The sequence below is a fragment of the Puntigrus tetrazona genome, chromosome 2, assembly GCF_018831695.1.
Source record: "Puntigrus tetrazona isolate hp1 chromosome 2, ASM1883169v1, whole genome shotgun sequence".
Classification (NCBI taxonomy): Eukaryota; Metazoa; Chordata; class Actinopteri; order Cypriniformes; family Cyprinidae; genus Puntigrus; species Puntigrus tetrazona.
The window spans coordinates 14,643,073-14,668,956 of NC_056700.1; the positions used below are offsets into that span (position 1 = coordinate 14,643,073).

General features: G+C 36.8%; 1 protein-coding gene across 1 annotated transcript; it reads left to right on the forward strand.

The window, feature by feature from the left end:
* The first annotated feature begins 431 nt into the window (after positions 1-431).
* colec12 (collectin sub-family member 12) lies at positions 432-25,353 on the forward strand. The gene is made up of 10 exons (XM_043260467.1): positions 432-957; positions 4,166-4,216; positions 18,158-18,280; positions 20,602-20,688; positions 21,216-22,259; positions 22,954-23,454; positions 23,827-23,963; positions 24,130-24,239; positions 24,397-24,539; positions 24,659-25,353. Exons 1-10 carry the CDS (start codon positions 951-953, stop codon positions 24,676-24,678), a joined length of 2,223 nt encoding a protein of 740 aa, XP_043116402.1. The 5' UTR covers positions 432-950; the 3' UTR covers positions 24,679-25,353.
* Positions 25,354-25,884: the final 531 nt, after the last annotated feature.

Consider the following 25,884-nt stretch of genomic DNA (forward strand, 5'->3'; position numbering starts at 1 on the left):
TATAGTTTTGAGAATAAAATTTGCAAAGTAATTTGAATTTAGGAGGGTTGTGAACTAGAAACCAACACACACAATCACTACTAGAGAAAGCACTCTTTTTTGCAACTTTGTATTACTGATATAAAACTTTCATTTCATCGACTCCAATTCTCACTTTAGATAGTATTCCAGCCTATATATATATATATATATATACAAGCTTAAAGTGTTGATAAAGACTTCTCTACACTGAAAGGTTGGCCAACGTGAAGTTTAATATTAAGTCATCCTAACAGAAGGGTATTTGAAATGATGAGTTTTTGGATGAACACGATCACGTAGTAATTTGAGGAATACTTTTTTTACAGATTAAGATTTCACAGCACTCCAAGCTCAACAAAAACTAACTCGTGCAACGTGTAAGACCCTCCCATGCGCCAAGAGGAAGTTTAACTCCAGATGCGGTTCTGCACGTTCAGAGTTTCGGGGAAAAGGAGGCTGCTGCTGCTTTTCACCTGGTTTTCCTTTAAGAGGTTCAGTTCGTGTAGAAAACAAGTGGACTAACAGACACCCTACGGACTCCCCGATTTCTCTCTGGTTCTCGGGTTGCAGCCAAAAGGCAGAAGAGGAGGCATCCTCGCTCACCTCAAGTGAATTTCCATCGCGAACGCGTTCTCATGGAGAGAGAGAAAAAGTTTGCGTTTTGAGCTGAAGTTTGTAGCCTGCGACTCATTAAACGCCGTGTCCGCGACTTTTCCCCTTTTGCTGTTTGAATTTCTCTTAAGTTTAGCGTCGGTCGCGGGGACTGAGGAGGTTATAAACATTCTGCGCGTGTTTCAGGTGGAATATTCGCGCCTGTGAAAGTTCAGCGTGGAAGCGCGCGAGCGCGATTCTTTAGTCCGCGCTTATTGTCATGAGATTGATGTGAACGTTTGGCTCGCGACGGAACGGTTTACCTCAGTTTTACCACAATGAAGGGTGAGTCGCATTTCAAACATTTCAGGCTATCCGCCGCTTACGCGTTTTTCAGCGCGCTGTCTTTTTAAGAAAAGTCTCTGGTGTCTATCCACGCGTTTCGCTCTTCAGTTTTCTGCTTTCCTTTCTTTCTTGTGAGAGGAATGTGTGTTACTCCAGTGCACGAAACATCTGGTTGCGATTAACTGCTCGTAGTGTCTTAAGGTCGGCGGATTGTTTGGCTGAACCGTTATAAGACAGCTGTATAGGAGGATCTACGTTCAACCCTGTGTTGCTGATCTATTGTGTGGGATGTTAAGTGACACTGCTCCCTTTATCTTAAAAAAATAATAAAAACACGTGGCAACGTTACAAATGAAACATCTGGCGGGGCGTGAAGATGTTTCTATAAGGGTTGAACAACGTGTGAAATCACATTTCTGCAAAGCTCTTACTAAAACTGGGAGACTTTAACGTGGTAATGTTCCGTTAAGTACGTGTTTGGATTCATTAATTTTAATTAAAAGTGCGTCCGGTCATTATTTTTTCTAATACAGGCCGCTCAAAAGTTTTACGCAAAATAAACGAACAGAACATCTGAAAAATATAAATGTAAATGTTATGTTGATATTAAAACAATGTGCACTGACTTGAGATAAATAATAGCTTATAATCTTTTGATTCTGCATGAAGCGGGTCCACCCTCATGGATGCGGCCATGTTGAGATCACGTGATCAGCTTTTTTAGTTGCTTAAAATAAAGTGTATTTAGTATAGCTGTAACATACAGTCATTTCTTTTAGTCAGGTACTAAACAAAAGATAAACGGATTTAATTGTTTAACATCAGCAGCAATTAAAATGTTTCCTCCAGACTAAGTATATAAAACTGCTATACTGTTGGGTTGAATAACTTAAAACTTACCAAAACTTAATGAGTGCAGCTTAAAAGTGTCATGTGCTCTTAATTTAAAGCTACAGTAATTTGTGCCGTGGAAATAAAGGGTCAGAATTATATCATTAAAAATGAAAAGGTCCTCTGTATTTTCAGAGGTTGTTGAAACTTGGGTGTTCTAGGAGCCAAGATGTTTTCCATCTCAGAATTTAAACGTGTAACTCAGAGAGCCACTTACAGTAAAAACAACCCCCACACCTCCCATCCTGGCTCGTTTGGCATGTCCAGTGGCCAGATGTTTTTGACAAACACCAAGCCTTCGCTTCACATTTTTGTGCCTTATGAGTTATGCAACATTGAACTTCTCATTTTTAACCAGGAGACTGCCATCTAGTGGACATTTCAATGTAAATATTGCGTGATTTCATATTGAGCTGGTCTAAAAACATATGCATGTAGCCTCCATGTATGTTCTACAAATATTATTTTTGGTTTTTATGCTAAAGACAAGAATCTGCTTAATGCAAGTTTTTGTATAAACCTCATATTTATTGGAACGTTTAATGTCCATAAATGTAAATATACTCAATGTAAACCCCACTTTAACATCTTCAAACAAGAACTGCAATTGTATTTAAATACAATTTCTACATCTAACAAAAAAGCTATAAACATGCCTAGAATGTTTGCGCTTTATATATACAGATTGTTCTGATCTGTTTGTTTTATAATATTTTTTGTTTATTATTGCAGCCTCCATATGCATGAATGTTTGCTTTTAAAAATCTCCGAAAATTCAGTTTTATTGCAAATAGAATTGAATACACTGCAATTAGAAATAAAAAAGTGGGTTTTGGATTTTGGACCGCAGAGTAAAATAACTATTTTTGTTAGATAACTGTTTATTTATTATAAAAAGAAATTCAAAGCATTAATATATCAACGATTAGTACAGAGAGAAAACGGCACATTGAAAGCTAATATGGGTGATTAGACCACACACAGTGAGTTGTTGTTCCCCTGAGTAATAGTCATCCGCGCTCTTCTGTGATACTCCTCCATGCATAACATTTTTAACCTTGAAAGTTTTATTTCAAGCAATATTTCTCTTGCGATGTCAGGTTTCTGACCGTGGCTTTGTAAAAATGTTGTTTTTGGGGTGTGTGGGAGTTTTGTTCTTTTGCATTTCCCAGACTTTTGTTGTTATTTTCAGCTAAAACACTGAAATAGCTGTCAGCATCGGTCTACAATTCTTTGTCCCAGGCTGTTTGTTCCCTGGTTTTCCACTCTGAGGTTTCTCTGGGTTGTGTGTCTGTCCAGTTGGGACGACCGGACCTGAGGTCACACTCTGTGGGGTTTCTAACGGCCTGTTCCCCCGCCCACCTGTGGTTCTGACTCTGCTTTAGTATCAGAGTGAGGGGGAGTGGGCTCCAACTACAGAAACATGTGTTTTTTCTTTATTTTCTCTGGCCTTGGACAATGACACATAAAACCGCCTGGAGTCACCCCTCTCCTTTCCCATGAGCATGGTAGCCACATGAGAGAGTGCTCCAGGACAGGAAGAGGAAGTAGAGGATGGTATCATTTAGTTAACTCATGAATGGACTGTCCCGGCCAATGTTATTTCAGCAGTAAGATGCAGACCACATGCTTTTTATCATTTCCAAAGCTGATGTTATGTGTCCGTTTATATTATTTATCTCAGCATTATATACTGACCTTGTTTCTGAGGAAGCGTTGTCGTATTTATTCATTTCTGAGGAAGTATTGTCACATTTATTGGGTTTAATGACATATTCATAGAAACCATATGAATATTGTCACATTTATTTGGTGTTATGACATTTTAGAGCTTATTGTCTGTGCTGAATAATGCGTAATATAATATTTCACAAACTTCTCTAAGAGAGAGAGAGAGTTAGTTGTTTTTTTAAGAAATGAATACTGTTGAAAATGTTGTTCAGCAAAGATATATTAAACTCACAGTAAATACATTTAGAATGTGAGAAAATGTTTCTGTTTCAAATGAATGCTTCGATTGTTAACCTTCTAGCCGTCAACGAATCCTAAAAAAGAAGAAAAAAAACATATCATGGTTTCCACAAAAAGCAGCAATTCTTTTCAACATTCAACATAATAATAAAGAAATGTTTCTTAAGCACCAAATTAGCATGTTATAATGAATTCTGAAAGATCGTGTGATTGCAGATGTGCTTTCTGTGTGTTTTTATATAGAGTAGAATCATGTAAGAATATGCATACTGTTTAGGACATTATTTGATCAACAGGCCTGCATCACTTTCTATGCTAATTTGATTGTGATTTCTTACTTTTGCAGACGACTTCACTGATGAAGAGGAAGTGCAGTCTTTTGGATACAAAAGGTTTGGTAAGTATATTGCAGTGCCTGATGAATTTACAGTCGGTTCATAATCAATATAGATGTGCTAAACTGTTTTCTTCAATCTTCTGCTTATATTATATAGTCAGGAAAGCTGATTATAAGTTACACAAGGTCATGCCCTGGTGTGCACCGCCGCTGTTTTCCCCTCCAAACATGTGCTATTATCATTAGTCCATCAGACGTATGTTTTAGTGAACAGATCTGGCCGCCTCAGTTCCTTCTCTGCTATTTTATTCTAAAGTTTTGTATTTGATCATGCTAAACATGTTTGAATGGTTTGCCTATTTTGTTTAACACTGCCATATTTTACGTTCTTGGTGACTGGTGAATATCGAGTATTTCATTGTTCATGCCCATTTCTTCACTTTTTACGTTCACCTTAGATTTGCAGTCATCTAATATTCACATAAAGCTACTTTAAAATACTAAGGATTTATTATTAAAGTCTAATCTCAAAATGAATGTCAATTTTTTAAAGTGTTTTGGTGCATAAATTAATTTGTGACATTTAAAACATCAGATTGGATTTATTAAGACCTTTTTTTTAAATATCAGACTTTTTGATTAACATTTATACAGAATCGTTTCATCCCTAATTATGTTAAAAACTCCAATCACGCATACCATGGAGACAGGTGATATGTATGTTAATTTAACATCAGCCCTAAATCTCATACCTACTTGTTTAATTTAGCCAGTGTATTTCCAAGAGAGGCCTCCGACAACAAATCACATTAACTGTGGAATTTGACACTTTATTACCCATTCATTAAGGCATTTGTAAATCTGTAGTCTTTGGTGGTCCTGAAAGAGGTTTCGGGTTTCCGGCTGAGCTACCACCATCCAACTAGCACTTATTAAAGCAGCGTGAGTAATTTCCCAGTTTGACTTCGATTTCATTTCATGCAGAGTAATAATGTGCCACTTTACCAGCGAGGTAGAAGAATGAGTTGATAAAGGGCACGAACATTAAGAGTGTAGCTCCTAAGAGCGGTTGGACTCAAGCCCACAGTTCATTTGTCACGGCAGAAGAGTGGTACTGGGTGAATTTGTCGTGCGCCTCATCTGTTTTAAATACTTTAGTGAAGTGTTAAGTTAATTTAACTGAATACGGGTGATTTAAGAGCTTTATAGTCTACAGTTGGGGTTTAGGGTTAAGGTCAGAGGCAGAATGTCTATTTTGAGCCTGATCTGGATAAAAACGGTTCACACAGCAAAAATGAATGGAGGAAACGTAAAGTATATAGCGCGGACTACAGACTGAAAACTACCGCTCTTTCCGAAATCGAAATCATGGTGTCTAGAAGGCTCTGTGTTTGGTTTGAAACTTGCTTTGAGAGCAATAAAAAATATGTTATATAAGCACTGGTTGTGTTGTTTCCCTGTTTTCTTTGAAATGATACAGCCTACATCTACAGAGTTTAAATGGCTTGTGTTTCTGTTGTAACTTGCTGACGGTCGCTGATGTATTTCTTGTAATGCAGGCTCATTTCTTGGCTTGACGGCTGTAAGGTGGGTGTAGGGAACAAGTGAGGAAGTTTAGTGAAGGAATCCAGCAGATTGTGTGAGTTGTGAGGTCCATGTCGGAGTGTGTGCCCTCTCTGTGGATACATTGCATCCCATTTTTGTGCATTCATGGACAGAAAGTGTTGGAAAGTACCTCCTTCACACTGTGTCAGAACAGTCAAAGCTGTCTGTTTGGATCTGTCGCACAGCTTGATTTTAACACATTTTCACTATTAAGTTGATTATTTTCCCCTTCACTCAAAATTTCAAAGTGCTGCCAGATAGTTGGCAAAAGTTACTCTTTATCCCAGTGGAACAGAAGAGATCCTTTTTACATTTTGTAAGCCGTTGACATGGAAATATGTTTTTTCATGGTTTTCAATGGCATTGGGAAAGAGTGCTGGATGGGGAATTATGAAATGTTAGAAACTATTTTCAGAGAAAAAGCAAGTTTGTAGAATGTTCTTTATTGCTCACTCATTACAAAACCTGATGAGGTAAATAATAGCAGGATGTTCATTTCCTTTTCTTAATCTGTGTGTTATATTTTTATATAATTGCATATTTTTGTTTTATTCAGAACATTCATCTTAAATGTTTATAATTTATCTTTCAGGATATAACGCCTGTTTGTCTGCATTTGTTTAAAGGCATAATCTAACTATATTCAGTTTATGTATAAAAAAAAAACATTTCAGTTCAAAAAAGTAAAAAAAAAAATATGCGAGAACATGACTAGAAAATAATTTGTTTCTCAAATTACTGATTAGAAAAGAGTTTCTGTTGTTGTTTATATTTATTGTAGTGAAGATGCATTTGATATAGTATATGTTGGAGTCAGAGTGAGTGTTCATTTAGCTCAGATTTATTATTACTAGAGAAGAATGTTTTCTGAGTACCCCCTCTTTCAGGGTTCTACATGCATTGATGTTCTGTATTGAAACATGACATGCTGGCGTGTTCTTTTTAGTATGCGTGCAGAGACCAGGAAAATGGAGGTACATGGAGAAAGAACCAATAAGGTCTGCAGGGTGAGCTGTCAGGGAGGTCTGGAGGATTTTATCCTTATCTCAAGCTTTCTCCAGCCTGGATTAGTAGGATGGTACAAAGTTCTCCAACTGAGAACAGGCTTTTTTTTTTTCATCCACACGTTGCACAAATGACCACTTCCCAGCAGGAGGTCCATGACATGGGCTGTAAGGATTCTGGAGAGGTTTTGGGTCAACTCTGGGTCAGGCTAGTCGAATCTGACTCCCTTAAGGCACCTATGCTTGAGCTTTGAGTGGTGGAGACACTTTAGAAAGGGTAGATAAGCTGCTACACAAATCTGAGCTGAACAATTCTGTCTAAAACAATGTAGTTTACATAGTGACAGAAAAGATTTAGATTAAATCTTGCTTGTTTATGCTGAATTGACTTGTTGTTGAAGGCCTTGACTAAATTCATGCTTCTCAGTAGTCATGCTTTTGTATGACGGGGAACAGATCAGGAGTGGTGGTCTCCTCGCATAAACAAGGACTGCTACCAAATTTCTCCTTCTTCACTCTTGACAAATAGATATAAATTCAGCTCGTAAAAGAAACCATCTGTTAGGCTCAGCGGGTCAAGTTAGCATCCTTCCAGTCTTCAGAGATGTTCTTAGCCACTATAACATACTGCCATATGATACGGTGTCGCACCTAAATGATGGATGGACTTTGTGCCTTTCCTTGCAACACAAGGTCTGGCATTCATTCAAAAACAATACATGTCACTGATGGAGACCAACTCTTTTCTTTTGGCATTACCAATAAAAAGAAAGGCCCAGAGTGCAGCGTGGTGTCTGATATATTAATGAAAGTCTTTTGGCTTCCAACTCTGCCAAAATCAACTCTGCGCTTCCTGGCCTGAAAAAAAAAAGGTAGAGTGAAAAAAAGATGTGTATTTTTCTTTGCTCGACTCTGAGTACTACTTACTGGCAATCCGTTTTGCAGAACTGGCCAAGACAGAGGCACCGTGCCTTTGTTTCTGAGGCTTTGATTACTTTGGCTGTCAAGACGACTGACGCACCGTATTATTCTTGATCGGGTTACCTTTTAGACTTTTTTAAAGTATAATTTAACTCAGATACGAATACATAAATAATAAATTATTGCGAAAAAGCTAGAGGAATTCTTCTTCTGACTGCTGACGCTTGGACAGTAATTACTTTGAACTATATCACAGGGTATTTTTCTTCATGGTGCATCTGTACTTTAATTGGACGTGGCTCCATTTCGTTGGGTAGTTTGTTTTTTATGTCTCCGAACATAATTAGTGTTTATACTTTGTTTCTTAGTCACTTACACAATGGGTGGAGTGGCACCGTTTGTCCTGGTGTTTGTTGCTCTTTGTTCTATGACGTGTCAAGCATGTCTGGCATGGGAGTTTATTAAAGCGCTCAGTGGGTTTTATTGGCTGCGTAAAGTGATGAAGCTTGAGCGCTCTTCTGGCTTATGTCAGGTTAAGCTTAGTTGCTGCGGTAACGAACAGCCTTGATTGCTGAGTCAGGATCCAGGTCTTGCGGTGGGCCACCCACTAGCATGAACCTTTCCTGCTCCAAACCCCCCAACCCACACTCCTCCAGTCAGCGCAGATGACTGCACCCCTGCTAGAACATTCAATACACAATAAAGAGGTTAAAGGAACAGTTCACCCAAGGAATTTTTTTAAAGACTCTTTACGCAGTGACCGCAGCTGTCAAGTTCCAAAAAGAAGAAAAAACACCATAAAAGTATCATGAAAGTTATTCATGCGACACCATATATAAGTCTTTTGAAGGCACAGTTTTGCGTGAGGTACAGCAGAACATTCTCGCCTCTTGATCGCCATCTTTATGTTGAGATGTAAAATTGCAAGTATTTTATTCATTTTGTTAATTACTTAAGTCATTATTCACAATAAATGTGCCTTGCCCTTGCTTCTCGAATAATAAAAAAAAAAAAATACAGCAAAATTGTGACAAACAATTTTTCGTTTACAGTTCTAAACTCAGTCAGGTGATTATCAAGAGGAAAACTTAAGTGTAAAATCATTTTCGTTAATTGAATAATAATCAAGGAGTCCTCAGATAGGACAAATCTCAAAACTCTTTAGTCATTTTTGAGCGAGGTGATAATGGTCTGATCAGATTCAATGATCTATGCTAAGCTGCAGCTAAAAATGCTAACGCCAGACCCAGAGATCAGCTGAGTGGATTTGAAAACAGTAAAATTCAACTGTTAATTAGCCTATTTTCAAAAATAGTGGCGTGTTCCTTTAACTTAAAATAAGTAAAAAAAAAAAAAACTGAAATAAATCAAAACTAAATTTAAATAATAACTAATTACCAAAAATGTAAAAATGTAAATATAAGAAAAGCTCATTTAAAATAATAATGTATACTATAATAGTATATAATTAATACTAAAATAATATTTTCTTACACAAATCTAATTGCCTTCTATGGTTTTTAAAAGATGGTATTTAAAAAGGATAAAATATTCACACAAAAAAATGTCATGTATGAATGTATGAATTTCTTTCGTATGTTGAACATAAAAGAAGATCTTTAGGGCCCTATGGAATCTGTTTTATTTTTTCTCAAATACTTTTTTTTCATGTACATTTTTCTAGACTCATTATTAATGGTTATTTATTCATAAAAAAGCTTACAATATATTATTAAACATTTAACAAAAATACATTTTAAGGCCCTATGAAATGTTTTAAGAAAAAAATTTTTATTTCCAAATATTAATAATTAAAAGCATCTCTAATTAATTGATTTTATATATTTGAAAAAAAAAAAAAAACTTGTAATTAATTATTGTATTTATTTGTTTTCCACAAACTGTGTATTTTACATTTACATTTTCTGCTCAATACATTCTAGTAAATTCTTTTGGATAAATACTCCTTAAAGAATAATAAAAAATAATGTTTTAATAATAATAATAATTTCACTATTACTAATAATAGTATCATTTCATTAAGTAATATGTTTCTGTCAGTTTCTACTATTTGAACTATTTGAACAGTTTGCTGTGAAGAGCTTTCGGTGTCTGTTTGTGTTATATGATTTACAGAAATGTTAAAATACTTATGAAGTGAATTTCAGAGCAGTTATAGAGGTTATGTTCCTGTGTTCCTGGACTTATTGAGACACGTATGTGCTACTTTAGCAAATGAAAATGTGTGGCTAAGCCATTCAGTTACACAGAGGAATGCAGAAAATGCAGAATTCATATTTAAATGGTATTGTGCAGCTTAATATTCACACAAATATATATATGTATAGAGGTTTGATTTAAGTGCACTGACCAATTTTTGAGTAATCCATCCAAACTTGGCCATCACAGGGCCCTAAATATTTTGAAGAATCCTGGTAAGCAAACAGTTGATGGTTTCCTTATTATGGAAGTCAATGGGGACCAACAACTGTTTCTTCTTTCGTGTTCAAAATAAGAAAAGAAACTTATACAGGTTTGGAATGATGTGAGGGTGACTAAATTATGAAAATGTTTATTTTTGGGGTAAACTATACTTCTAATTATGTTTTTGTCACTTTTGTTGAGCTTGACAATCCTTGTTATATGGCAAGAAATTGGCAGAACATTTCTTTAAAAACCAAATCTACTTTTTGTGTTGACTGGAAAAAAAATAGCACATGGATTTTCTTTAAGAAAAGGAAAGAAGAAGAAAATGTTACACGGTTTTAAATTGCATTAATGCCTGTTGCGTTATGCTCTGTTTGATTTTGGATGAAGGAATTGTTAACTCTGAACTGTGCCATTCATTTCATGGAAGGCCATTGTTTAGTGCTGTAAGTTACTGTGTTCAAGGGTCTCTCTTGACTTTTTGTTGCCAAACATGTTCTTTGGCAAACCCCTTGACGAAATGAGATCATACCTCCGAGACCTGAGATATTAAACCAGTGTCACCCCATAATTATGCGCACAGAAAACAGGAAAATGAAAATCCCTCTTCACTGAAAGTCATCATTTTTAGCTGACATCAGAATCATATTGTAAATCAGCATATATAATATGACTTTGCTTTCTGCTCACCCTCTTATCACTCGCTTTTTATGTTTATTGAAGAAACATGTACATAACAATTCAATTATCATTCGATCAAGTGTCTCTAAGGAGAGGTACGAACACATTCATCCAGATCCAAAAATAATCTGCACTTGCTCAGAGGGCCTTCTTTCTCTGTCATGAAAGTTCAGGGCCGGATTCCAGAACATTACGGTGTTCTGAATGAGGGGGCTGTTTTGAATCTCCATGGATACATCTAGATGACATCACAGTACTGTCAAGACAAATGAGCCGTATTGAAAATCAATTCAGGCAACAGTGCGTTTGTGGGAGGTGTTCTTTTCATTAGCCCCAGCGGTGCTCTCCTCTCGGTTCCTTATAAAACCAGAACTGTAAAAGATTGAAAGCAAACCTTTATTTCGTAGTGTGATTTCTGTCAGTGAGGTCATTAGTACGAGTCCCTCTCTTTAAAGTAAATGTTTTAACGTTGAGGCTGTTAAGTTTGACTGTAGTGGAATTCCGCTTTATGTTGCATAATTAAGTGCTACGTACATACTGAAATACGCTCTGTTTTAAAACAAAAGTTTGAATTGGCATTTAGACAAATACATCTGCTAAGTGAAAAATATGTAAATTTAATTTTTAATTGCATGTATAATAAAAAATGCAGATGCGGTATGGAACAATAGCATGCTTGATATGAATGTTTCTATTATAATCAGAGTTATCTTAATATTGTTTATGTGGTATAGTTTTGTTTATATATTTTTTAGCTTTAATCCTAGTTGTCATTTTAATCATTTTGCTATGTACTTTTTTCCATTTGCATTAGTTTTAGTTTTTTAAATGTTTATTTAGCTTTTTATTTTATTACATTTTTATTTTAGTTCTAAAAAATTTTGCAATTCAGCATAAACATTTATTTTCTCTTACTTTTTAATATTTGTAATTTACATTTTTCCTAATTTACATGTTTAAGTTTTCATCAAATAAATTTTTTAAATAATAATACTATTACTTTTTTTGGACAGTGTTTGTGCTTCTTCTCCGAGAAGCAGATAATCAATACTCAGATAGTGTAATTATTACATTTTTTAAATTGTTTTTTGGTTAATAAGTGCACTGCTCAGTTGAGTTCAGTCGTTCATCTGGATCACGTATAAATATAATGGCATGTGCCCTTATGGCCTAATGTTTCTAATTTTACGGGTTAATAATGAGGCATGTGTTTATGCTTTAAGGAAACCAGATGCCATAGTGTACATAAGTGTGAAACTATTCACTCTCTTTCAGCTCTTTCCATATGGCTTATTTGGCATTGACACTCACGTCAATACTATAGCAACTACTGTAGATATGCCAGAAACTGACTACATTGCCTAAACACATGCAGATACAGTCTCATCACTAAAAGTGACTTTATCAGTGTTTAAAAGGAATAAAAATCCACTTGTCTCAATGTATTTTGAATGTAGCTTTTTTGGTTTATGTTTATGAGTGAAGGGACTGGAATAGAACCCTCTAAACCACTAAATACAATAGCATGAGAACACTCAAGTGGGCGAACACCAGGAGTTTGCAAATATAATGTTACTTCTTTTCAAGAAAAGGAAGACGTTCTTCAAGATGTAGATGTAGACTAAAAAAAAGCTGCGTTGCATTTGAATTGTGCAATCAAAAATAACAACAATAAAAATAACATATTGTGTGCTGGAATAAGAACAAGGTGAGCTTGTGTGACTTCACTCGAGTCGCTGCCAAAATATTTTAAACACTCTGCATGCATCAAAGCCAACAATGTTTTCTTGCCGTGGTTTTTCTAGAATTCTCTGCATCAATCACCAAGACAGATGTTACATTACATAAGAAAATGAAAACCCCGTCATGTATGACTTTACACAAAGTGAAGTTATATGCTTAATACTGTTAAACCATTGGGGAAAGGAGCAGGAGAAGAATTCAAATTCAAAGGTATTTGCATTTATTTAGTGCAGTAGATCAATATCAAGAGCAGAATCTCTCTTTCAGCTCATTAGCCAGAGGCTCTTGGCTTCGAATTTTGATTTCCTGTCTCCGATTCTGAGTGGGATCTGCCTGTCTGGCTGGCTGTGAATTATCTCTGTTTTTGTCTCCACACATTTTCCATACATCCTTTTTATGATTTCCTCTTTAGTTTGCACTTTATTTCTACAGTAATGCAATACAGATGACTTGCAGGGCTGAACACAAGCAGCATATATATGCATGGCCACAGTGTGTTTCTTCTCTTAATGTTTTCGTTCTAAGCAGCAAAAACTAAATATGCTGAATTTGTCTTGACCATTTTGTAGGTTTATGGTGTTGTTTTCACAGTCGCTAGCTCCATGTCATCTCGTTCTCTCTTTCCACACGGGCACGCTCTGGATTTCTAAAACTGCACATGGCCTTAATCACATAAGGAAATAAGTGGAGCTGAAAACAGCCCACACGTGTCCCACTGACTGTGCCAATGTCTTAGGAAAGACTTTATTGTCTCTCTCAGAACTCCAGAGAGGATTTATTCCTATTTATGCCTTTATTTTGTTGCTGATGTCATAAAAAAAAAACTGTGTTGGATCCAGAAACGTTAAAGGCTATCTTTAAATTGCTTGCTGTTGATTTGTTTGGATCAAAACTACATGAGTTTGATTATATTTGAGCGGAGACAAGTAAACATGCAAACAAAGGCTTCATGCTGTCGCCCAACCATGAGTGCGTAGCAATTGTTAGTCATTTCAAGGCATGATTTTCCTCAGTGCATCTTACGGATTTAGTTTTCCATGAAGATTCAATCTCGTTCAATCAAAATGCTCCAGCGTAATGGGCTGTGCTGTTTTAATTGGTCCGGACCTCTTCCACACGGGGTACACAGGGTTTGGTGGCACGTTCAAGCCATTTATGAGCTAAAATATGCTGCACTTCCTATACCATGGTGGTGTTTTCTAAATGAGGTTGAAGCCAGTAATATAAAGGGTTCTTTGAGGAAAAGCATTCCTTGCATCCAAATTGTAAACTGAGCTGACATTTTAGATGTTTGTTCTTCAGTCCTTGGCATGAAGGGACGATGTATCAAATTTTCTCTTGCATCCTTTGATTTTTTTCCTTTTTCTCTCTTTTGTGTAATAAGCTCCAGATGCTTGTGCCTATTTAAAGTGTTATAAACCTGTTTGCTGTCAAAAAAGGGGAAAAATGTTACCGTTGCATGCTAGTGGAGCAGTACAGTTCAGAGGTTTACAAACATAATGGCGTAGTAATTTGTCTCTGTACTTATACCCCTTTTTTAGAGCGCTTACTTGTTAACATTCCAGAGAGGGGGCTTGTAATGAGGGACACTGGGGGCATGATGATTGGATCCAGAGATGTGCACCAGATTCACAAAATTCACTACACAACCGAAAGGAATTGCATGCAAATAGCGTTTTATTTGAGTCTTATTGTGAGTGATGATTCCAGATGTTGGCAGTGGTCACACAGAGATAGATATCCAGAATATTTTTAACATGACAAAACTCGTTGTTTTCTTATGTTGAAATAAAGCAGAATGACATACTGCGAGATTCTGTTTGCTCTTCATCTTAAGAGACCGACTGGGTCTGTTGTTGCTACAGTTGATCGTGTTTGTTAAACCGTTTGCTTTCAGGGCTGCCAATCTGTCATGTTTAATCATGACATGTCTTCCAAATGTGTACAGTCACGAAACAATGGCCAGCATGAAATCAGTTGAGGTAATGCTTAAATGAAATTTCGAAAAGAAGTGCTTTATGTCCGCTTTTGCGCATTCGTCGCATTCAGATCATGCAGGATAAGGCTGTAATTATTATCAAATGGCAAAAGAATTGTTTTTCTCGAAAGCCTGAACTTTGATTGAACCCAGAAGGGTTTACTTTTCAGATTTGCTTAATTTATCACTCATTTATAATTCATAGATTTTGAACTTTAGCTTAAACGTTTGGAGGGCTTAATTAAACATATTAATGAATCAGTCATCCACTGTAAATGTGCAAACAAATTTGTAGTGTCTGTGGTTTCTGTGAGACTAGATTAGACTCCCTTGGAAGATCTTTGATGATTTTTCAAGTGTGTTTCTTGGAGGACAAGTCTGGCTAGTGATCCAAAATAGTTAAATTACAGCATGTTTAGCAATTATTTTAGCAAAAACTTTGAAAAAGACCATAGAAAGCTAATTTAACCTAAAACTAGAATAATAGTCTTTGCAAAAGAACATACTGAATAATCATTGTTATATATGTACCAAACAAAAACTCAAAACATGGACTGCTTTCTGTGTGTAGTGTGGAAATGTCTTTTTGTTGCTATGGAAATTTCCATCACAAGTGTTGTCTTGCATTGGGCAAGTGTGAGTGGGTCTTATAGCAGGTACAGAGAAAAAAGAGAAGTACAGGAATTTTCTTTGAGCGACTTCCTGAGTCCAAATGAAACACAGCTGTTGCACAGGCGTGGATGCAGGCCTCAGCGTTTCTCTCTCTCTCGGTCTCCTGCCACAGCTTAACAACCTCCTCTCACACAGTGTTAAAGCAGCACTTCTCTATTTTGTCCTCCTCCAACTTTTAATACGATCCATCGTGGGATCTGTAGCACGCATACTGTGAAGTGTTGACTAGAACAGCAATCATCCAGTGTACATTATAAAACAGTAGGTATGGGCTGTGTTTCTGTAAATTCATTTAGACCGTTTGACTAGTTATTTTCTCATTGGGAATTTCCTGAACCAGAACCAGTCACTGCTGGCCTGTTGAAAATGACACTCTAGCCATTTTCCAGACCCTCCCCAAAGCCCTGCGTAGTGAAGGGCAAGGTATGGTCATCCATTCCAGGGCTTCGGTTTGCTTTTCCCTTTAGGAACTTCTGCGTGTGTGTGTTTGAGGTACTCACAATAAATATGTGGGTGTTTGGATGTGTGTCAGAATATTTATAGATTATGTAGTCATGTATGGTCCATACAGAGTGCATTAATCTACTGGCAAGTGGATAGGGGGTCTGAGCAAGAACACACACAATCTTGAAGAAATTAATGTTTTGATTCAGGTTACACAAAGGAATTCTAGTTCTTATTAGGTTCCATTAAAATTCTATTAAAAATTGCTTTTGTACTTTCGGAATGCAATTCCATTGCCAAATGATGATATCATTTCAGTAATAAATACAAAACATTAACAGCTTACGCTGACTTTTTAGTTACTTTAGAATCAGATTGCACTAGTATGCTTTATTATTCATTTAAAAGAGCCATTTGTCCTGAACAGAATGACACTGCATGGTTCAGTGGTGTATAAAGTATATTGTACCAAACTTTGGTAGAAGTTGAAGTCAGTGTTTAGAATATTACTTGAATAAATGTCTTAAAGTATGTGAAAGTATGTTAAAGTTATTCCAGCATAAGAAAATATTTCTAGAATCTGGATCTGAAATAGCGTTTAGATGTATTTGTATTTGTACACAGTTTGTATCTCAGAGGGGACGTGAATGCATTTAAACTGCCGCTACAGTTACATTAACAGGCCAAAAGTATTGTTTTTAATATAAAACGTTGAAAACTGATCTTTGAAATAATTACAGCATAAAAAAAAGTTGAAATGTGAAATTAAGCTTGAGATTTGACGGATTCATTCAGAAACAAAGCATTTGGCTGTGGGTAAATGTATCAGAGTAAAAGTATACATTTTTAAAAAAATATATTTTAATGGAAATATAGTGGAGTAAAGGTAAAAGTTGACTAAAATATAAAAACTTCATTAATATAACACTTAATTCCCGTAACAGATGACGGATAGTTAATAAGGAGAAAGCATTGCTGTTGCTTCAGAGCACAAATTTTAGCATCGTTTCTTGGAATTCCAGCTATCTGAAAGAGCACATCTGTATTTCTTCAGTGAAATATGCTTTTCCCTCCTGATTTTTCAAAGCATGTGTGAAAGGCTATAGGAAGAGAAATCTGTGTGGTTAATACAGCTTCAGTTCTGTATGTCAGGAGCAATTTGTCCATCCCATAGTTTTCATTAGGTGAAAGAAACAGCAATAAACACTCCACAACAATGTAGAAGTGATGCATTTATTGTTTTCTTTTCTTTCTCTCTCGCTGCACACCCCAGTGACCCATAGCCAGAGGTGGTGATGTTGCTTGTTTACATGGTGCGGTTTGGTTATAGTTGAGTGAGGGTGGGATGGTGGGAGCTGAGGCCTCTCCTGATCTCCCCCACACAGACCACCTCACCAAACCTCCCTCCCCCCCTACATCCGGGGCCATAGCTCGGAGGGCCCTTTTTTGATGTTTACACAGATGTTTAGGTCTAAGGACAAGCTCCCCAGCGACCTGCCCACCCCCCCGGCTCTCTCATGGGGCTTTCATTTTAGCCTGACCTGGATGCCATGGCTGCCACTCCGACCATATGCAGATGAGTCAAATAAGGAAGCGAGGCTCGGTGTGGAATGTCTGGAGTTTTTCTGGAGATAGTGGACATGTTTATTTGCTAAGCCTCAATCTAAAGCCTACAGGGGTCCACTTTGCTCTTCGCTGCAGCAAAAACATGCAGCATGTGGCGAATTGGACGTCACAGTCTGTTATGTACCGTCTAAACTTGCTCTTTGTCCTAGCGTGACACTATTTATGGTTGACCATTTATTCCCTCTAGATAAAAGGGAAAGACAATTCGCTCAATGGTAATCTGAAACAGACTGACACAAATCACTCATTCTCGTTCAAGACAAGCATGACACATGGTCTCTCGCCACAGTAAGCCCTGATGGTGTAGTTTCAGCTTGGCTCGTGAAAACAAACAGAGGGGCATTTATTCGCCTTCACCATCATGTGGTGAAACACTGTGATCTCTAAAGCTGCTTTGCAAGAAATCCCTGAAATAGTTGTTTATTTCTTAGAATTTGGGTTTGTCTTAAAGGAATGTGCCAGCGTTTCAGATGTTTTGTTATGTTAGTTCATCTGATATCCGATTTATAGAATTCTTTCAAAGCATAGGTCATTATCAGCATGGTAAGCATGATGATATATGGAAAGATCATTTGAAATATATATGCTAAATAAGCAAGATAAGAAAAAATTTAAAAGGCTAATTCACACAGAAATCCTGTCACTGTTTACTTTTGTGGAAAAAACAATGACTTAAAATTATTTTTATATATATATATATATATATATATATATATATATATATATATATATATATATATATATATATATATGCTATCTTCTAATTTGTTAAAGCAACCAAAGCCACTTTCCTTTTCTCGTTAGCACTTTGTTATTTGTTAATTAGGATTGAGGAATATGTATATACATCATGCATAAAAGCATTCTAATATTTTGATGCAATGTTCTTTTCTGTTGCAGGTATTCAGGAAGGAAGTGAATGCACTAAATGTAAAAATGACTGGGCCCTGAGGGTGGCGATTGCTCTCCTGTACGTACTTTGTGCGCTGCTCACCATAGCTGTGGCTGTGCTCGGATACAAAGGTAAGAAGTCCTCCTAACATTGACTTTAAGGATCACACTCTCACACTTTTGCAGCAATGTACAAATTGTACGTGTTTGCAGTTTATGCCCGCTTTGCTTTCACAACGAAGACTGCAAATCTACAAAAGTACAGCACAGAGACCATTCCTGCTGTCTGTTGCTTAGAACAGAAACCTGGAAAATCTAGGTTCACTGGGTTTACATCTTATCCAGCTAAAATGTATCAAGAATGTGCCACAAATGAACATTCCCCATAATTTCTGCTATTCAGTTTTGAACTTTGGCTCCCTTTATTATTTGTCCTGACATAAGGCAACCATATTGCACCGTAGAAAAAAGATCGTTTTCCAAATATCGTCAGCCGAACTATCACAGTGAAATCTGTTTTCTGTATTAGCTGGGAAAGCCATGAGCACTGTGAAACAGCATCGCAGTTTATTTTGTGTGGTGCCAAAAACCAGGAAGAGATAATGCACGCTGTTGTCTTCCAGATGGACACGGTAAATTTGAGGTATCTTCTTTAGCTTGTAGTTTAGTTTTTTAACTTTATTTGTTTATGTGATATAGCTAACAGTGGGTTTGCAATGTAATATTTAGAAGGGATTACACCATATAACAAAGCGCTAACAAAAAATCTGATAGAATAGAAAAAAGACAAATGAGCACACAAATCTGTAGCTTACTGGAAAATGTTTCCTTGCTTATTTACCTTTAAATAAAAGTGATTTGATTGTCCGGATCACGTCTCCATTGAGTCCATATGGCTCCTCTGGTTCTCTAAAGTCCTAATGCCAACCAGATGAGAAGACCATGTAAAGCAGCAAGTTTCACTGCAAACCTGCTCCAGAGGAGATTTTATGCCTTAGCGGCAATTTGCTGTCCCAAAACCCACAGGTTGATTGACGGGGACTTTTGTGGCATTCTGAAAACAAGTCATGTTTCCTTTGTTTGGCAGTGCCAGAAAGCATCTGGTTGCTTCTCAACAAGGTCATACAAACCAGAGTTTTTAATTGCACGTTCAGATTTAGACCAGCGAGCGTCTCCGTGGTGCGTATTCTGTCAGCTAAGAGAACCGTTCCACTAAACTCCATTCAAAAATAACATGGATTATACAGGAAAATAAGAACGGAGAGTGAGAGAGAGGGAGGGAGGGCAGGAGACTGGCAGTGTTGACCTCCCGCTGACAGGCTCCCAGTGTGAAAATGACCAACAAGCCTTTGAAATGGACCTCCGTGTTTTGTTTTTCCCCTACAGCATATATTTGTTTTGTGTTTGGTTACACAAGCGCAGTCAGGAATGCTAACACCCAAGATCTTTGATGTGTTTGAGTCTGCTGGCAGCGGATAGCCGAGTGCTGCATGTCTGAATGAAACATGAGTTAAAAAACAGTGAGAGCAAATACACTGGAGAGCGAAGATGATGACTTTCATTTTTTCATTCATGTTTGAGCGCCAGTGAGATATTCAATGGGATAAACACCGGGAATAAGAAGGGGAGATTGGAAACCATTCCGGGCCTGTCAGGATAGCCTGTAAGATCACCTTCGGACCGTTCCAAGACAAATGTGACAGTTGGTATTTTAATCGTACACTGCTTACTAAAACAATCGTGCAGAACGCATAGCGAAAGCGCCCTCTAGTGCTGCCCTTCAACACGTGCTCCTAGAATTCAGTTCAGTGTAATACAATGTTGTATAAGAACAAAAATGGTCAGGTCATGGTTATGGCAGGCTATATTAACATTTCAGCCTTTAGGCATCTTCAGCTAAGGTTTCATTATTGTACAAATCAGGGATGAGACCAAAATATGTCTTTGAATGGCTGTAGTGATGCCTGCTGGGAACCACCAGAAAGGAGATGCTCTGATAGCGACTCCTCAAGATCCATTGCAAATTCCTGAGGAAATGAAGTGTCATGCATTTCCTGCATGACTGTGTGTGTGGAATGTATGTCGTATTTTTATGCACATATGCTGGACAAGTGAAAAAGTTCGATCACATCCACACTGATCAAAACGGTCAGCATTTTGAAGGAATGCTGTCTCAGAAATATGTCTCAAACTCAAATTAGAAGTACTTAAAGAAATAGTTCTCCCAAAAATGAAAAATCTGTCATCATTTACTCACCCTCAAGTTGTTGCATACCCGTGTGAATTTCTTTGTTCCGCCAAAGGAAAATATTTGGAAAAAAAACTTTGTAACCAGGCTGTTTTGATGACAGAATTTTCATTTTTGGGTAAATTATTCCTTTAAGTGTTTATAGCATACTTGTAGTCCATAGTGCAGACAAAGTCTGACTGGCTTTTACGATATGTGCCCACAGTGGTCCAAAGAATGGATAATGTAACGGAGGGTATGGAGAATTATGGAGGGAAGATCATGGCTGTAGAGACAGATCTTAAGAAACTTGGTAAGTCAGACCTGAGATGTTGTAGTACAGAAATCACATAACTGGCTCAGTGCACATTAAGAAGAAAGTACAATAAACTTATTAATTATTAACCTTATTATATATATATTTTTTTTTAAATTATCTGGAAAAGTCATATTGTTGGCTTTTTATTAAAAAAATAAATTTGTAGAACAATTTAATGATTGTTAATTATTATAAATTATATATAATATGATATAATAATAATAATATAATATAAACAATTATGTTATTAATACAATATATATATATATATATATATATATATATATATATATATATATATATATATATATATATATATATATATATATATATTAGTTTTGTGAGAAATGAATTTTAATTAAATTTACGTTTTAATTCAAGATGGACAATGTTAACATTTTTTACTTTACAAATACGAGCCATTAAATGAAATTAATCATTAAATATTTATTATGGACACTCTTATACTCTAATTCCTTTTTTTGTTGTTGTCTAAATAAACTTCTAAATTTGATGAGCAGATGATCAAACGGGAGAGAAGTCAGAAAACGCCTCCAGTGAACTTCTGTCATTCAAGATGGAAATTCAGACGTTGCAGAAGCAGCTCAGTGACGTTGCTGTGAAGGCTTCTAACAACAGAGCTGTTCTCGATGAGCTACGGCTAGCTGGTGAGGACATGCAGAGTGGACATCACTCACTGCGAGATCTGTTGGAGAGCAATGCCAATGTCATTAGCAAAGTAAACCGCACCTTAAACTCATACAGCAACTTAATTGACGGACTAAAGACAGACACGGCTCGGCTCCAGATAGACCTTCAAGTGCAGACGAGCGAACAGGGCCGAAACACGCACAGCATCAGCACTCTGAACTTCACACAGACCCAGCAGAGGAGCCTCATCAGCTCCCTCCAGAGGTCAGTGGAGGACACCAGCCAGGCTGTCCAGAAGCTTAAGAACGACTATCAGAGCCTTCAGCAGGTGGCTAGGCAGACCAAAGCAGATGCTGACTGGCTGAGGGAGAAGGTCCAAAACCTTCAGGCTTTAGCTGCTAACAATTCAGTGCTGACTCGGTCTAACAGTGACGCTCTGGAGGATGTGACCTCTCAGCTGAACTCGCTCTCAGAGCAGGTGCAGAACGCCTCAGGCATCGCTGACAGCCATGAGCAGAGCATCCGTGAGCTCATGGACCAGCAGCGAGACCATGACAATGCCACCTCTTCGAAGTTCGATGCGCTAGAGGCACGGCTTGACCGCAACGAGGCGGAAATGGACTCCATAACAGGGAATGTAAGCTTCACCACGCAGCTGCTCGGAGTCATCAGCGTGGATCTGAATGGTCTTCGCACCTGCTCTGAGACGGTGGCCCAGCATTCAGACCTGCTGGTGGGGCTGAACAGCAGTGTGACAGAAACCAGAACCGACAACACAGAGCTCAAAACCCAGCAGGAAGAACTCGCCGCCAGGCTCGACAAAGAGGTCAGCAGCCTCTCCATAGTCATGGAGGAAATGAAACTGGTCGACAGCAAACACTCGCAGCTCATCACGAATTTCACAATCCTTCAGGGTAAGATCTATTTGTTTAAGATTTTGTTATATACAATTAAATCATTCTTATTTTAGATTTAAAAGTTAATTTATTTTAGATTTTTTTTATATACTATTTTTATACTAGTTTTCATTTTCATTTAATTTAAATTTTTATTTTTTTTCTGTAATTTTAGTCATTTAGTTTTTAGTTATTTCAAGGCAACATTTTTATTTGTTTTGGTTAGTTTGCATTTCATGTAATATTTATATTTTCACTTTCAATTCATGTTTAATAATAATAATAATAATAAAATATATATATTTTTTTATTATTATTCAGCTTGATACACAATATATTACAGCACAGAATAAATAAAATCATTACTAAAATCGTTAAAAAATTATAAAAAAGTACAGAATTTCTTGCTGTACAATTTTTTTTTTTAATTGGACTTGACTATTGTGAAGTAAAGGTGACTATATACTGCATATATATCCAAGATAAAGTATTCCAAAAAGATTTATTTAATTATTTAATTAATGATATTTTGAGCTATAATTTGTAACCAAAACGTGACTTTGTGGTCACATGGGGTGCCTTCAGTTTGAATTGATGAGTGGTCTCACTGAACTGTTCAATTTAAACACTTTGCACAAATCAATATTAATTTTCACTAAAGAATTTTGTGGTTTTGACAGAGTAGAAGTAATTTTTTGTGCTGTAATTTCAGGTCCTCCTGGTCCAAGAGGTCCTCGCGGAGACAAAGGGTCCCAGGGGCCACCTGGCAAAGCTGGCCAGAAAGGTGAAAACGGTGAAAAAGGAGCACCTGGTGTTGCTGGGCCTAAAGGAGAAAAGGGTCCAGCTGGGCCTCCTGGTGTACCAGGAATGAAAGGGCCACCTGGATCAAGAGGAAGCACTGGGCAAAAGGGTTCACGAGGATCTGGGGGCAGGGCAGGGCCTTCGGGAGAGAAAGGTGACCCTGGTATACCTGGGCTACCTGGAAGAGATGGTCAACCAGGTCCTCAAGGGCCACAAGGGCCGCAAGGACTCAGAGGGCCAGCTGGACCAGCTGGGCCTGCAGGACTGGAAGGACCCCGTGGGCCCATTGGCCCCATTGGTCCACCTGGACCTCCTGGATTACCAGGACTTACTGCACCAGTAGTTGTGCCCCCGGTAGATCCGCAAGGCTTTGTCAACCGCCAGGTAGCACCACCCCCTACAAGTGCTCCAGGTACTAGTTTTTCATACACTCACTGTTCACATACACCATACACTTTTTACAGTTGCGTATCCTCAACAGAAAATTGTGCATTTATGATGTGCTGATACACATTTAAAATGACTTTCAACGGTCTCTTTATCACATCTAGTGTAGCTGTTGGGAATGTGTGCATGAACAAAATAAACATTGTTTAGGATTAGGGGAAAGCGTGTGTATGCATTGTGATACTTCTAAAATGGCGGAAGACTCAGCACAAAACTAAAAAAAAAAAGCATTGCACAGAGATTACAGTTTCCTTACAACTTGATGACTTGAATTGTATTAACACCAGTCAAGTGAAGGTCTGTTAATATTTTTAATGGTTTTCTTTTTTAATCTTAGGGTGCCCACCTCAGTGGAAGAGCTTCAGAGACGATTGTTACTACTTCTCATCAGATAAACTGAACTTCGATGAAGCGAATGAAAGATGCAGCAACAAAAGTTCAACTATGCTGATTATCAATGATGAAGACGAGCAGGTAAATCCTGGATATTATTATTATTATTATTTATAATAACACAGCTTGCAGTGTGTCATCACTGATAACCCTGTGGGGCAGCTTGCAGTGTTAAAACAGCTTGCAGTTTTAAACCTAACATCACCCTGTGAATGTTACACGATGCCTACTTTATTATCTCTCACAGCTCTGGATAAAGAGGCAGATTTCTGGAAAGGGCTACTTCTGGCTGGGCCTCACCGACAGCGCTGTTGAAGGCACCTGGAGATGGGTGGACGGGAGCCTGCCCAGCTATACGTGAGTAGCTGCAATCAAATGCATTCATAAAATGATTTGTACTCCAGTGTGCATATAACATTTGTTGCATTATCTTGAGGATCCTCTGTAATATAATGAGGAGATGTCAGTGTGAGGAAACATTTCTCATTAGTCTTGTCTGATTTTAATTCAAAAGGAAATGGAAGCCTGGACAGCCTGATAACTGGAGCCACGGTCACGAGGCTGGAGAGGACTGTGCCGGGTTAATACACGAGGCCAGCTGGAACGACTTTTTCTGCATAGAACGCAATCTTTTCATTTGTGAACGACCGAATGAATGTAAGTTACAATTCTTGTTTCTTGCCTACATTTTTAGCTTCTTTTGGTAGAGGAGAGTTACCCGCCCGCTGCGCTTCAGTTTGTTTAATTCACTGCGGTCTTTTCTCTATTATTCACAGCCAAAGTTCCAGTTTTATAGCACCTGTTGTGAGCAAACAGAGAATATCGGATAAGACAATCGCAGAGACTTCTGTTTTCTGTATCCTCCCTTAAAGCACGAACGATTGCTTTGTTCGGAGAGCCACATGTGTGACGGACACAAAAGTCATCGACAATCACGACTGAAGACTGCAAACTATACAATACACACTGATCACCAGTCACGTTAATGTTTAGATAAGTGAAAACGCTGTAATGTATTGTAATCGTGTGATTGTAAATACCTGTGTCATTAACAAAGCCGATGCCACATTATTCCAGTGCAATACAATGACGCTTTGTAGCTGCTTTTATTAAAATGAAGCTTTTAACAGCCCACCGTAAAGCTACACTTAACATGTTAATGTTTTAATAACTATAATCCAAAATTTGTTGACAGAGTTTTGCATCTTACATCTTGGACATCATTAATGTGATTTTATGAATAAAGTTTTGAATTTTATAAATATTTGATTATGCAGTAGCTATGTATAAAATAGTTGTGTATTTGAATACATGTACATTTATGTAGTTATCATCAAAGACCATGTTTTTATCTGAAATAAAATATAGTTGGTATTTTTCAATATGCTTTATGTTGAAGTCCTTTTGATGACAATAATGCAACATCAACTGTAACTGCTTTACTTAGAATTACTTGCCAGTATGTATTGATCTGTATGTATTATATATATATATATATATATATATATATATATATATATATATATATATATATATATATATATATATATATATGATACAATGTTTAAATACAGTTAAAACACGTAAATAAAGTATTTTTTATTATTTGAAATAACTGTTTTTATTTAAATTTATTTAAAATGTTATTTATTCTTTTGACGTAAAGGATCACTTTAGGAATTATTCTAATATTGCTGATTGGGTGCTTAGGAAACATTTCTTGTTAAATATTATGTTCATTTTTATATTTAAAAAAACATTTAAAAATATACTATATATTAAATATACCAATATTACAAATGTAGTATAAATAAATGTAAATATACTGTAATTATTTCTTACCATAAATGTACTATATTATGTATTAAAATAAAGGAATATAGTATTTTAAAATAATATTTAAGTTGTATTTTGGTGAGATAAGCCTTAGTGACCATAATAGACTAATAAATAAATTAAAAAAAATTCTTAAACATTTTAAAATAATTTACATCATAGTAAA

Excerpts from the sequence above, each read along its gene's own strand:
- colec12 (XM_043260467.1), top strand. Across the intron at positions 20,689-21,215 it reads GACAGATCTTAAGAAACTTG|ATGATCAAACGGGAGAGAAG; the intron begins GTAAGTCAGACC and ends TTTGATGAGCAG. Across the intron at positions 23,964-24,129 it reads TCAATGATGAAGACGAGCAG|CTCTGGATAAAGAGGCAGAT; the intron begins GTAAATCCTGGA and ends TATCTCTCACAG.